General features: G+C 57.7%; 1 protein-coding gene and 1 pseudogene across 1 annotated transcript; both read right to left on the bottom strand.

Moving 5' to 3' along the window:
• Positions 1–1,494: 1,494 nt before the first annotated feature.
• LOC139012939 (leukocyte immunoglobulin-like receptor subfamily B member 1) lies at positions 1,495–8,214 on the bottom strand (annotated as a pseudogene).
• A 1,057-nt stretch (positions 8,215–9,271) lies between these two features.
• Positions 9,272–11,993, bottom strand: LOC139012940 (leukocyte immunoglobulin-like receptor subfamily A member 6). The gene is made up of 7 exons (XM_070419133.1): positions 11,960–11,993; positions 11,801–11,836; positions 11,357–11,641; positions 10,908–11,210; positions 10,396–10,692; positions 9,838–10,140; positions 9,272–9,363 (listed from the first exon to the last, which is right to left on the bottom strand). Exons 1-7 carry the CDS (start codon positions 11,991–11,993, stop codon positions 9,272–9,274), a joined length of 1,350 nt encoding a protein of 449 aa, XP_070275234.1.
• Between the last annotated feature and the right edge of the window lie 946 nt (positions 11,994–12,939).

A 12,939-nucleotide genomic window follows, 5' to 3' on the forward strand; every position in this document is an offset into this window, starting at 1 on the left:
ATCAAGTGGGACCCCTGCATGTGAAAAATGCTGCAGACGGTGGTGCAGGCCATCCCTGAGGGTATTGGCTTCTGATGCTGCTGCTTTCCAGATCTGACACTTGGAAAGGTTTGGGATTAGGTGACCCAGAAGGCAAAGGTGTCCTGAGCAAACGGGAACTGTTCATTGCTCTGTGTCTTGTGCATGTACCCAGAATGCATTGCAGGTGTCACTGAGGAGCTTGAACCTGGCTGTTCCTCCACCAACACTTCACCACACCCATAGTGCCTTGCTGGACAGCGGGACCTCTGCTGGGTCCCATGGGCTGTAAGTCTAAAGACAAGGCCAAACACGGTGCCATTTTTTATCATTTTAAGCCCCGGACATGGATTTCTGTGGGAAGCCGCCTACTGTCTTCTCTAGCAGAGAGGTGTGGACAAGAAGACTGGAAGGCTGGTGACCCTTGAAGCCCTGGCAAAGGTCAGGGCTATGCACCCACTGTTTAGTCAAGACGATGGTAGCTGAAGCAACTTCCCCACCAAATCCTTACTGATAAGATAGTCTGCCTGTTGCCAAAACCGGTTTGGCTCAGTGGATAAGCATCGGCCTGCGGACTGAAAGGTCCCAGGTTCGATTCCGGTCAAGGGCATGTACCTGGGTTGCGGGCACATCCCCAGTGGGGGATGTGCAGGAGGCAGCTGATCAATGTTTCTAACTCTCTATCCCTCTCCCTTCCTCTCTGTAAAAAATCAATAAAATATATTTTAAAAAAAGATAGTCTGCCTGTTACCGGAACATGCCTGCCTAAGGGCTATGGGTGGATCCCAAACTCAATTAAAGGGTGGCAAGGCCTGAGCACAAGCGGAGTCCATCCTCTTGGGATGGGGTCTTGCCTGGCCCCCCAATTTCCAAATTATCTCTTGTCTCGTCTCTTTCATTTGTGTGCGGCCCCTCTTCCAGATCCTGAACCCTGAACCAGGCAGGACGTGGGGGAACATTCACAGATTTCTGTCTGGTGACAGAAGCTGCCTGTGGCTGCCCCTTGGAAGCCCTTGGGAGCTGAGTGGTGTTGGCCATGGTGCGATGCTCGCGGAGATGAGCCTGCAGGTGCCATGTGCTTGGTAAAGGGCACATTGGAGGAAGCACCTGTGCCCATGTCCTGGCCTCCAGCCTTGTGCCATCTTCTAAGAGGAAAACGTGCGCTGTATCCCCTGCAGAAAAAGCTAAAGAGGATGCCATCTTCCTGGAAACTGAGAAGGACATGGATGAGTTTGTGTCTGGATCGGAAGTTTGTGAGATCTTCCTGAAGACAGGGTTAGCTTCTACCTGACTAGCCTGCCTAAGGGTTTAACGTGACGCTGTGGGAAGCTTTCAAAGGATATGTTTGCCTTGGGCGCTCACTTAACCTGTCAGAAGTTAATAAAGGGCGTTTTTACTCCTGGGGTGCTCCCACCACCAGACAGGGTCCGTTCCCAAAGAACATCATAAAGCTCATTTGAAAATGTGGGTCAGAAGAAGACTTTATGTAAACCAGCAGTTGTCCATAGCAAATGTCTGAATTTAATCTACTTCCAATGAAAACAGGAAGCCGCTGCCCGTGAGCCGGGGCGGCCCTTTTCGCGTGCCTGCCCTTCCTGCCAGTCCCGATGTGGCTTCTTCTGTAAATCCTTGGCTCTGTGACTCCTCCTCAGATCTTTCATTTAGTTGTAATTCCAGTTTGGTCCTGGGAGGAGGTGAGTGCAGTAGCTTCCACATACTCCACCTCCACCTTGAAATCTGCATTTGCAGTTAACATTGGAGTTGTCAGGAGGCCCCAGGCAAAGGATTGAAGGAAGAGGACCATAGCAGCAGGCCACACACCTGGTCAGCCACAGCCTTGTAGGGGTTCCACGGCTCCTGGAGGCCTGCAGGTTGGTCAGTGAGGCTAGAGGTGTGGAAGGGGGGGCGGGGGAAGGAGAGCTGCTGTAGGGCCGCTCGTGGCAGCTGCTGCCCATCATTCATTTAAAGCATGCTCTTCTGTTTTTGTTCTAAATTCACACATTGATTATTGAGAAGTCTTGCTTTGATTCCAAAATGTAGGCATATTGCTTATAGAACCAGGTGACTCCCAAGAGGGTCCCGGGAGCTGCCGGGGAGCACGTCTGGTCTCCAGGCTGGCTGGAGTCACTAGCTGAGTGTCCCTGGGGGAAGTACCTTTGCCTTCTGGGGTTCTTGCAGGCCCCCTCCTTGGAGTGTGGGGTTTGGGTCCTTCCTGGACTAGTGGATGGCTAGAGCAGCGTACAAGCTGGGCTCTTCTGGGGGCTCCTGTGTCTGCCGTCTAAGGGCCAAGAGGTTCAGCTGGGCGTAGGTCACATCCTGGGGGGCGTCAGGTGCAGCCTGGAGCAGGGGGAGAGAGAGAGGTGACACTTGGTTGGGGTTGGGGAAACCTGGAGGTCTGCAGAGAATGGGGCTCACTGGACTGTCCATCTGTCTGTCCTCTTCTGCTTGTCTGCCCTTTGTGTCCAGCAATTCCTCCGACAGGGAGGAAGGAGAGGTGGCCATTCCCTGCCTGGGTCTTGGTCTTGAGTGGTTCACCTGAGTGTACGTCACTCCCTGGGGGTCTTCATCCTGCCCGTTCTGCTGGAGACAGTGTCTCCTGTCAATTATCCTCCTGTTGCCAAAGAGATGATTTACAATTTAAATAGATCAGGTCCCCCTCCTGATGGAATCTGCAGGGCCTTCCTGAGCCTTGGGGCTTCTGGATGCTTCTGTGGTTCTGACTCTTATCCTAATGTGCTCTCTCTTGCTCACTTGGCTCCAGCCTCATGGCCCATCCTCCTGAAGAAGCAGGCCCTGCCTCAGGACCTTTGCACCCGCTCTTTTCCCTGTCCCCCCCACCATGCACTCTATCCCCTCCTCTTGCTTTATTTTCCTTCACAGCACTTTGCTCTCTGGGACACTGTCTGCTTGTTTGCATATTGTCTCCCTCACCCACAGGTGAGCTCGCGGAGTGTGGGGACAGTGTGGCTCAGGGCTGCACCGTGGCCCTGAAATGGAACCGGTAGACAGTGAGCCCTGTCACATCTGCTGGGGGAATGAATGAAGGGGATCCGGGGACCTGTGGGTGAGTCACTTATTCCTGCCTCCTCCTGAGACCCGGGGCTGCACAAGGTCAGACAGAGGACGAGGGGCCAGAAAAGGGGACCACGGAGGAGGGGCCATGAGGTCACAAGGAAAGCAGGAGGAGTGAGTCACAGCAGGACGACCTGGGGGCCCAGAAGGGAGGTCAGTGTGGACGCTGCTGAGTTGGGACAGGGAAGGGTCCATTGGATTAAAGTGGGCAACAGAAGGTCCTTGGTGGCCTGGACAGGAGCAGGGGTCTCACCCGAGGATCCAGCTCCAAGCTCTCCCCAGGCCGTGGGTCCTTCATGGCAGCATCTGCTGGGGCAGAACAGGGGTGTGTCTCCTGGCAGGTCCCCAAGATCTCAGGGCTGCAGACCCCGCCTGCTCCCAGATGGGCCTCTAACCCAGGGTGAGATGAGGCACCAGGTCACACAGCGTGCATCTCAGTCCTTCTCACCCCTGACCCCACACCCTCCCAGCCTAACCCTCCCTATTGCCTCCTGAAATCCCTGTGCCCCCTCGCCCAGGGCAGCTGTCTCTTTCTCTCACAGAGGGGCTCCTCCTGGGCATCTGCAGCTGGGCCGCAGCTGGGGGAGGAGACAGAAAAGTTAGGGACGGCAGGGGGTAGGGGGTGGGGGGTCGGGGGGCGGGCCAAGGTCAGGGAAAGCCTGGGGACTTTGGGGCAGGCCGAAGCTCTATCCACTGAGCCAAACCAGCTAGGTCCCTCCACATTTTCTGATTTGAGGTTCCGGAGAAATCTTTTTCTCAGCTAACCTCCAGCTATTTTGTTTTCCTGTGGCAGGTGCTCTGAGTTCCCCCTCCTGTGACCCAGGTCACCCCTACTCACCCGATGTACTGCCTTTGCTCCGACGCCGGAATCGGAGGAAGAGGAAGAGAAGGAGGGAGAGCAGCAGGACAAGGGCCACTGAGACCCCAATCAGGATGATCAGGTTCCATTTGAGACCTTGAACACAAGTGATGTCATGAATGAGCCAATGGTGTAATAAATGAGCACCTACTGTGTGTGAGGCACATGCTGGGGTCTGTCATTCATCTCTTCTAACTTCCCAACAGTCATGCAACAGGGATTGCTGACCCCACTACCCATTTCACTGAGGCTCAGAGAGGTTAATCATGTGCCCCAGGTCACCCAGCCTGGGGGGCAGGGCTGGGACTGGAACCTGGGACAGGGTCCCTGTGTGTTGTTATTATTATTTTAATCCTCACCCAAAGGTATTTTTCCATTGATCTTTAGAGAGAGAGTGGAAGTGAGGGAAGAGGGGGGCAAAGAGAGACAGAGAGAGAGAAATACTTATGTGAGAGAGACAAATTGACTAGTTGCCTCCCACATGTGCCCTGACTAAGGTGGGGGATCGAATCTGCAACTAAGGTAAGTGCCCTTGACCGGGAACTGAACCTGCGACCCTTTAGTCCAAGGGCTGATGCTCTAACACAGTGATTCTCAACCTGTGGGTCGCGACCCCTTTGGGGGTCAAACGACCCTTTCACAGGGGTCACCTAAGACCATTGGAAAACACATATAAATAATTACATATTGTTTTTGTGATTGATGACTATGCTTTAATTATGTTCAATTTGTAACAATGAAAGTACATCCTGCATATCAGATATTTACATTACAATTCATAACAGTAGCAAAATTACAGTTATGAAGTAGCAACGAAAATAATTTTATGGTCGGGGGTCACCACAACATGAGGAACTGTATTAAAGGGTCGCGGCATTAGGAAGGTTGAGAAGCACTGCTCCAACAGATGGAGCAAAACTGGTCAGGGCATTATTACTATTATTGTTGTTGTTGTTTTTATTATTATCATTATTAATGCTGTCCCTGTACCTGTAGGTAGAACCACACCTCTCTATCTCAGCCCAGATCCCTGTCCCACTCTGCAGCCTGACCCCCCACACAGTGGGGCCTGTGCACGTGGGGTGCCTCCGGGAAGGGCAGAAGGGAGGCCTGTGTCCTTCCTGAGCACTAACCGGGGCCGGGCTGCGTGCTGAGGGCCTTCCCTTTGAGGGAGGGGGCGCGGCTGGCCTGACCCAAAGCCCATGGACCAGGACTCGGAGGAACAGACTTGTCTAAGGTCCCACAGGCGGAAGGAGCAGAGCTGGGATTTGAACCAGGGCTGAGGCTTCTTCTGACTCCACGGCTGCTCCTTGGAAGGCTTAGTGGAGGAGACTCAGACACTGCCTGTGTCCCCAACACACATGCACACACACACACACACAAGACACAGAGGCACATGCATAAACACGCATGCACAAATATGCTTGTGCACACACATGCATGCACATGCATGGAGACGCACGCATAAACACGCATGCACAAATGTGCTTGGGTATGCACATGCGTGCACATGCATGGAGATGCACGTGTAAACACACGTGCACAAACACGCACACAGTGTGTGCACACATGTGTACGCACACACAGGCACACACACACACACCCCTCACCCTTTGCGATTGGAGACCTTGGACCCAGTGAGAAGGAGGAACTTTCCTCAGGCCATTACCTAGGAATTGGCTGAGCCAAGACCAACACTGAGCTCCCACCCACCACCTCCCCCGAGACCCTCACTTAGTCCTCTGCAGGCCTGACTTCCTATTGGGGGACCAATCCTCAGAGGCTCCTGGAGATCAGGATGGAAGGTGAGGGTTGGGGGCTGTTCCTCCCACAGGCTGGACCCCAACATCTCCCTCTTCCATGACCACCCCACCTGTTGGCCTCAGAGCCCTGAGGCACCATGATCCCTCCAGCGTCTCCACCCCCCAGTCACCCTGGGAGACAGGCCGAGCCCCAGCAAGGATTCCTGCTCTCTCTGGGGATCCGGCCTCTGCTGGTCACACTCCTGTCTTGGTCTCTCTGGCTGAGGCCACAGGACTGGGGCCTGGAGGGTCTAGATAGGTGCTCCTGGCCTTGTCTCCTTACGGTCAGCCCCACCTTCTCCAGCCTCCCTCTGCTCACGGGACCATGGCTGGGCCTCAGGGATGGGGACGGGGATGAGGAAGGGATGAGAGCGGCTCTGGCTTTTTCCATCCCTCTAGGAGGTGAGAGTTCCCTCTGGGTGACCCTCTTCCTGGTCCTAACTCATGCCCTTTGCAGCCCAAGGTCCCCTGGGGCAGGGCCCTGAAATGACCTGGGGGCAAAGGGCTGGGGTTTGAGCTCCTCACCGGAGACCATCAGCTCCAGGGGGTCACTGGGGTGTGACAGCAGGTAGCGGGAGGTGCTGCGTGAGCCATAGCACCTGTAGGTCCCCTGGTGGCCTGAGGTCACAGGACTGAGGGTGAAGGTGGCCTGAGAGGGTGCAGACGTGTTCTGCAGACGAAGGTGCTGGGGAGGGTCCAGTGACCCCTCCCTGTGCAGGTGGAAGGTGTCAAACCAGATCTCAGACCCACACTGCAGGGTCACGGTCACTCTCCTAGCCACTGAGGGTCCCGGCTGGGCTGAGAGGGAGGGTTTCCTGTACATTCCTGGGGAGAGGAAGGTTGTGATGTGTAGAGAGTCACCCCTCCCCTCATGCCCTTGACCCTGAGCTGAGGGACCTTGTCCTTCTCCAGAGACCCTGTCTGTGACCCCCTCCCAGCTCCTCTCAGTCCCCCTGGGGGTGTCTTCTATCTCCATGGCCCTCACCCCCTTTCTCACTCCCTCCCCTAGACCTGCCCAGCTCAGCCTCTGCTCCAGGCCCCTCTCCTGGACCCCATCACCCCCAGGTGACCCTGGGCCAGAGCCCTGAGCAGACCCTCAGGACAGGGGCACGGCTGGGCTCCTCACCTGCTACCAGGATGTCCAGGGGGGCGCTGGGGGCCGACCACGCAGAGGAGAGGTTGTGTCCACTGTAGGCCCCCGTGGGTGCGGTTCACGTGGCCCAGGGGGAAGTCGGGGCTGTGCTGCCCCTCAAGGCGCTGAGGGGGTGTGAGCCCCTCGTCCTTGGTCAGAGCGAATGTGTCAAAGCCGGCCTCCGCGTGGCACTGGAGGGTCAGGCTGTGTCCAGGCAGCACCAGCGAGCCTGGCTGGGCCGAGAGGGCGGGCTCCCTGTGCACACCTGGGAGGAGGGGACAGTGGCACCCAGGGGACACCCCACATCGCCCACTGGGCTGCACTGAGAGGTCTCACATGTCCCTCCCTGAGCCTCCCGCCTGTGGGTCTGTCCCCAAGAGGCCAGTGTCACGGACCCCCATGAGCCCAGGGCCTCAATGGACACACAGCACAGTCATTTTGGGCCCAGGAAACAGATGGGGTTGCACAGGGTCTGTCCCTCACCTGTGACCTCAATGTGCAGAGGGTCACTGGGCTGTGACCACACGTTGGGGTTGGAGCTGGGAGAACCATAGCATCTGTAGGTCCCCCCATGGGAGGGGCTCACGGGGCCCAGAGGGAAGATGGCCTGCGACCTCCCATCATAGGTCCTGGGTTCTGCTTCCATGTGTCGGGGTGGGTCAGCCCCTCCCTCCGTCAGCAGATGGAAAGTGCCAGATGTCTGTGAGCTGCAGGAGAGGGACACGTTCCCTCCTGAGGCCACCACAGGGCTTGGCTGGGCTGAGAGGGAGGGTGCAGGGTACACTCCTGAGGGAGGAGAAGATCTGTGTTAACGAGACCATCACCCTCGTGCCCAGGTGTGTTCTGTGAGGGGTCGGTCCCCCTGAGGCCACACTTTATTCCCTCTGCCTGTGACCCGGAGCCCACAGTGGGGAGGGACCCGGTGTCCCCCTTACCTGTCACCACCAGGAGCAGGGGGTCACTCCGCTCTGAGAGTATGTTCCCAGGGGTGTAATATGCACACCGGTACAGCCCTGCGTGGGATGGGGTCGTGGCTTCAGTGAGGAAACTGGCCTTATTGCTGGAGTCCTGTGGGATCCTCGTTTCCAAGGGGCTAGAGCCCCTCTCTTTATACAGAACATAGGCTTCAGCCTGCAGAGACCCCTGACACCAGATGGCCACAGGGCTCCCCCGGGTGATGATGGGGCCTGGGTCAGCCCAGATGGAGGGTTTGGGGAAGACACCTGGAAAGAAATCAGACCTGAAATGTCAGGGGCATCCTTCTTTCCTTATGACGTCATGAATGAGCCAAAGATGCCATGTAATGAGCACCTACTGTATGCGAGGCTCATGCTGGGGTCTGTCACTCATCTCCTCTAACCCTGACAGCAGTCATGCACCAGGGATTGCTGACCCCACCACCCACTTCACTGAGGCTCAGAGAGGTTAATCATGTGCCCCAGGTCACCCAGCCTGGGTGGGGCAGGGCTGAGACTGGAACCCAGGACTGTGGGTTCTCTGTGCTGCCCTCACGCTGCCTCCTCCCCCGCCCCGCCCCCAGCCCCTCTTTGGACACCAACTTCATGCTCTGGGCTCTTCCTCTGTAGGGGCCTTTCCATGTCTCATCTGGAGCTGAGGGTCCTTCCTCATTACCCGCCCCCAGCACAGCAGGGTCAGGGAGGGGCAGGTGTGGGCTGGACTCTGAGTCTCTAGGATCTGTCTCCACCCTGCAGGCCCTGATGCTCCCTTGGGAGGGTCAGGCTGGGCTGGGGGCTCTGCCTTCCTGAGCTCTGCGAGGCCCTTATGTCACCTCATCTCCCAGCAGCCTGTGAGCAGGATGGGACCAGGGATGAGCAGACAGGAACTCGACACTCAGAGGGGAGAAGGGACCACCCAGCCCCACAGCAGGAGCAGCAGAGGCGGGAGCTGAACCAGGACAGATCCACCCTGTTCCCTCCTCTGAGCTGACCCTGAGCTGGGTGCCTGGACCCTTGTCCTGCCTGTCCCTCCCGGTACAGAGTCACCATCACTGCGACAGAGGGGATAGGCCCCTGGGGGGCTGCCCTGTGAGGCCCCCTCTCCCAGGAGGTCAGGGCCAGAACTGACAGGAAATGTAAGGTCTGGGCCATAATTCACTTTTTTAACACATGCAGACATGGAAGCCCAGGCAGGGGAAGGGCGTGTTGAATTGACAGACTTCAGAGGGGCCAGAAGTCCCACGTGGCTCAGCCCCTGTCCCCATGGAGGCACCCACCACCTCCCACAGATACCCCACTTCCCCTCTGTGGGCCCGACTCTGTGGGTGGGGGAGCCCGATCCTCAGAGCGCTGGGGCCTGTGGTTCCCTGAAATCTGTCCCCAACTCCTCGAAGCCTTAGGACACAGCCTGCCCTTAGGTGTCGGGGGGGCATTAGGTCCTCAGAGACTCAGAACTGCCCAGGGGTGCTGTCTCCCTCTGAGCAAAGGGGACCACGTGGGAGGAGGGGCTGGGTCCCAGTGGTCCTGGGAAGGACAGGAAGAAGGTGAGAGTCTGGAGTCCCCCTCACAGAGCCCTCACTAAGTCCCTCTCACTGCCCACCTGGCACCTTCTGGTCCAGGTGAGGGGGGAGGGGTGGAGAGGGGACAGGGGTGTCTGAGGGTCAGATCCCCTCTGGGCACCCTAACCGGTTTGGCTCAGTGGCTAGAGTGTCGGCCTGCAGACTGAAGGGTCCCAGGTTCGATTCCCCTCAAGGGCATGTACCTTGGTTGCAAGCACCCCTGCAGGAGGCAGCTGATCGATGTTTCTCTCTCATTGATGTTTCTATCTCTCCATCCCTCTCCCGTCCTCTCTGTAAGAAATCAATAAAATTTTTTTTTTTTTTAAAAGATCTCTGCTGGATGACCATCCCTAGAGCCCCTCACTCCCTTTCAGACCATAATTGCTCTGGGGAAGGGACCTGAGCTGATAGCTGGCAGACAGGGTCAGGGGCCCCTCACCTGAGACCAGGAGCTCCAGGGGCTCACTGGGGAGTGATAGCAGGAAGGGGGAGGAGCTGTTTGAGCTGTAGCACCTGTAGGTGCCCCCGTGGGCTGGGGTCACAGGGCTCATGGAGAACTCTGCCTGGGACTGCTCAGCTCGGTCCTCTGATCTCACACGCAGGGGGGGATCAGCTGCCCCCTCCTTGGACAGATGGAAAATGTCCCTCGGGCTCGGTGACTGACACAGCAGGGTCACGTTCTCTCCTGAGGCCACCCTGGGGCCTGGCTGCACCGAGAGGGAGGGTCTGTCATACAGCCATCCTAGAGAGAGGGAGGGAGGGTGAGGGCTGCCTGCCCAGCTTGTTCTGACCTGAGAGGCACCAGGCCTCTCTCTCTGAGGACCCTCCTCTCTGTCTGTCTGTTTCTCTGAGGCTCCCCCTCTCCCCTCCCACCCCCTGCCTCTCTCTGTCTCTCTCCCTCCCTGGGGCCTGCACTGTCATTCTGGTCTCACCACCTGAGACGCCCAGCAGGGCCTGTGCAGATCTGGTTCCCTGACTGAACCCACTGGCTCCTCACCTGCCACCAGGATGTCCAGGGGGTCACTGGGGGCCGACCACTCAGAGGAGAGGGTGTATCCACCGTAGCATCTGTACCGGCCCCCGTGGGAGCTGCTCACAGTGTCCAGGAGAAAGTGGGCCTGAGAGAGCCCAGCCTGGGGCTGCAGGACAAGGCTCTGGGGAAGGTCCCGTCCCCCCTCCTTGAACAGAGCGAATCTCTCATAGCTGACATCAGAGCGACACTGGAGGGCCAGGCTCTGTCCATAATCCACGATGGGGCCTTGCTGGGTCAGGAGGGAGGGCTTCCCAGACTCACCTGGGGAGACCAGGCATGAATTACAGGGGCTTCTCCTCCCATAAACCCCTTTTCCTGGCCTGGCTCCCAGGTCTCACTGTCTCTCTCCGTGTCTCTGGCTCAGGAGCCCCTGTTTTCCCACACCCCACCTTCTCGCCTGGGGCTCCCCTCACAAAAAAGACCCCAATAACCTGGCTGGTGCCTCAATCCATGGATGGGACAATAATGGGACATACCTGGGACCAAAATCTCCAGGGCATCACTGGGGAGTGACCACACCTGAGGGATGTTCCTGTAACAGCCATAGCATCTGAACGTCCAGCTGTGAATGGAGGTCACGGGGCCCACAGGGAACAGGGCCTCGGACCGCCCCCTGCTCTGTGTCTGTGAGTCCTGGGTCCAGGAGAGCCTGTGATCTCCTTCCTTAGTCAGAATGAACCTGTCAAATCCCTGCCCTGAGCCACACTGGAGGGTCACGTTCCCTCCTGAGGTCACAACAGGGCTGGGCAGGGCTGAGAGGCTGGGTATGCTGTAGGATCCTAGGAGAGGAGGAGGCAGCGTGTTAAATGGGACTCACACCTCCCTCATGTCTCCCAGGGCTGGGCTGTGAGAGGGGGACACCCTGAGAGCAGACCCCCTTCCTGAGGGCAGAGCCTGAGGCTGGGACCCCTGAGTGTCCTCTCACCTGTCACCACCAGCTCCAGGGGGTCACTGTGCTCTGACCAGCCAGCAGGCCTGTAGTAGAGACAGCGATATCTCCCTGCATCACGCTCTGTCATGTGTGTGATGGAGAACTTGGCCTTGTCCCCGGGCTCCTGTGGCTTCTCTCTTTTCCATGGTGATGGGCTTCCCTCTTTCTCCAGCTGGTACTCCTCAGCCCCTGGGGTCCCCTGACACCAGATGGTCACAGGGTTCCTTTGGGGATTCACAGGGCCTGGCTCCGCCCAGAGGGTGGGCTTGGGGAGGGGCCCTGGAAGGAATCAGAGGCTGGGTCACAGGACATTCCCCCCTGGTCCCAGCTCTTGGTCCCAGATGCCCCCCACCTGTCAGACAGATCCTTCCCCTGCTGCCTGGAGGGTGGCCCTTGTCCCCATTGAGGAGTGGGACCTGGACATCTGGGGAGACTCACCTGCCTGCACTGGGGTCCTGAGGCCCACACTCAGCCCTGGAAGAGAGTCCCTGTGAGAGATTGGCCCTAAACCCTGAGCAGCACCCTCCTCCCCATGAGCCTCCTGAGTCCTGGGGTCCTGACAGACCAGGGCTCCCCTCCTCCCTCCTCCCTTCTCACCAAGGCAGAGCAGGGCCCTGAGGGTGGGCGTCATGGCGTCTTTCCCTGTGGCCTCAGCTGAGCAGATGGAGGAGGGCACGGTGGACACAGGATGGACACAGACACGCACAGGTGGTGGTCACTTGGAGGCCGGCCTTGCCTGTCACAGGGTTGTCACTCCAGCAGCCCGCAGGTGAGGGCACAGCCTCTCTCTGGCAGCCTGGCTCTCATTTTCATGGTGAAGCAGGAAATCGCCCTGGAGCCTCCTGAGACGCCCCTTGCAGGTGAGGTGACCCAGGGCACGTCCTTCCCTGTCAGAGCCTCCCCACGGGGCCTCCTTCCTCCTCAGCCGGTCCATCAGCACCTCCCTGTGGTCCCCACCAAGGACAGTGTCACCTGGGGCTGGAGACGCTTCAGGAAGATGTGGGTCCCGGTGGCCTGCAGAGCTCAGATCAGCAGGGACACGCTCACCCTCTCACTGGGCAGCTCAGGGCGATGGCCCTGTGACAGTGAGCACAGGGGGGAAATGCAGGGAAATAAGGGAAGGAAACAGGTCCCTTCTATGGCCCTAGGGGCTGGGTTTTCTTTCCATTACGTGTTTCTTCATGAACTTCTCTTTTTCTCAGCCACAGCCTCCAGCCCCTCCTTCCTGGAAATAAGCCTCAGGCTCATTTTCCCCCTCAGGGCCCCTTTTCCTCGGGCAGAGCTGTCCCCCTGGGACCATGGCTTGTCATAGAGCAGGGGTGGGCAAACTTTTTGACTCGAGGGCCACAATGGGTTCTTAGACTGGACAGGAGGGCGGGAACAAAAGCATGGATGGAGTGTTTGTGTGAACTAATATAAATTCAAAGTAAACATCATTACATAAAAGGGTACGGTCTTTTTATTTTTAGTTTTATTCATTTCAAACGGGCCGGATCCGGCCCGCAGGCCGTTGTTTGCCCACGGCTGTCATAGACAGTAAGACTGCCATCTGGTCTAGAGCTTTGATTTGTTGAAAA

The sequence above is a fragment of the Myotis yumanensis genome, unplaced genomic scaffold (assembly GCF_028538775.1).
Source record: "Myotis yumanensis isolate MYYU_CA2020_CCGP unplaced genomic scaffold, mMyoYum1.0.hap1 SCAF_6, whole genome shotgun sequence".
NCBI classification, from domain to species: Eukaryota; Metazoa; Chordata; class Mammalia; order Chiroptera; family Vespertilionidae; genus Myotis; species Myotis yumanensis.

What these genes read in the sequence shown, in the direction of transcription:
- LOC139012940 (XM_070419133.1), bottom strand. Translation starts at nt 11,993, where the DNA reads ATGACGCCCACCCTCAGGGCCCTGCTCTGCCTTG. An exon ending in CCTGGAGCTGGTGGTGACAG is followed by an intron (nt 11,211 to 11,356) that starts GTGAGAGGACAC and finishes CTCCTCTCCTAG; the next exon opens with GATCCTACAGCATACCCAGC. An exon ending in CCTGGAGCTCCTGGTCTCAG is followed by an intron (nt 9,364 to 9,837) that starts GTGAGGGGCCCC and finishes TGTCCTTCCCAG; the next exon opens with GACCACTGGGACCCAGCCCC.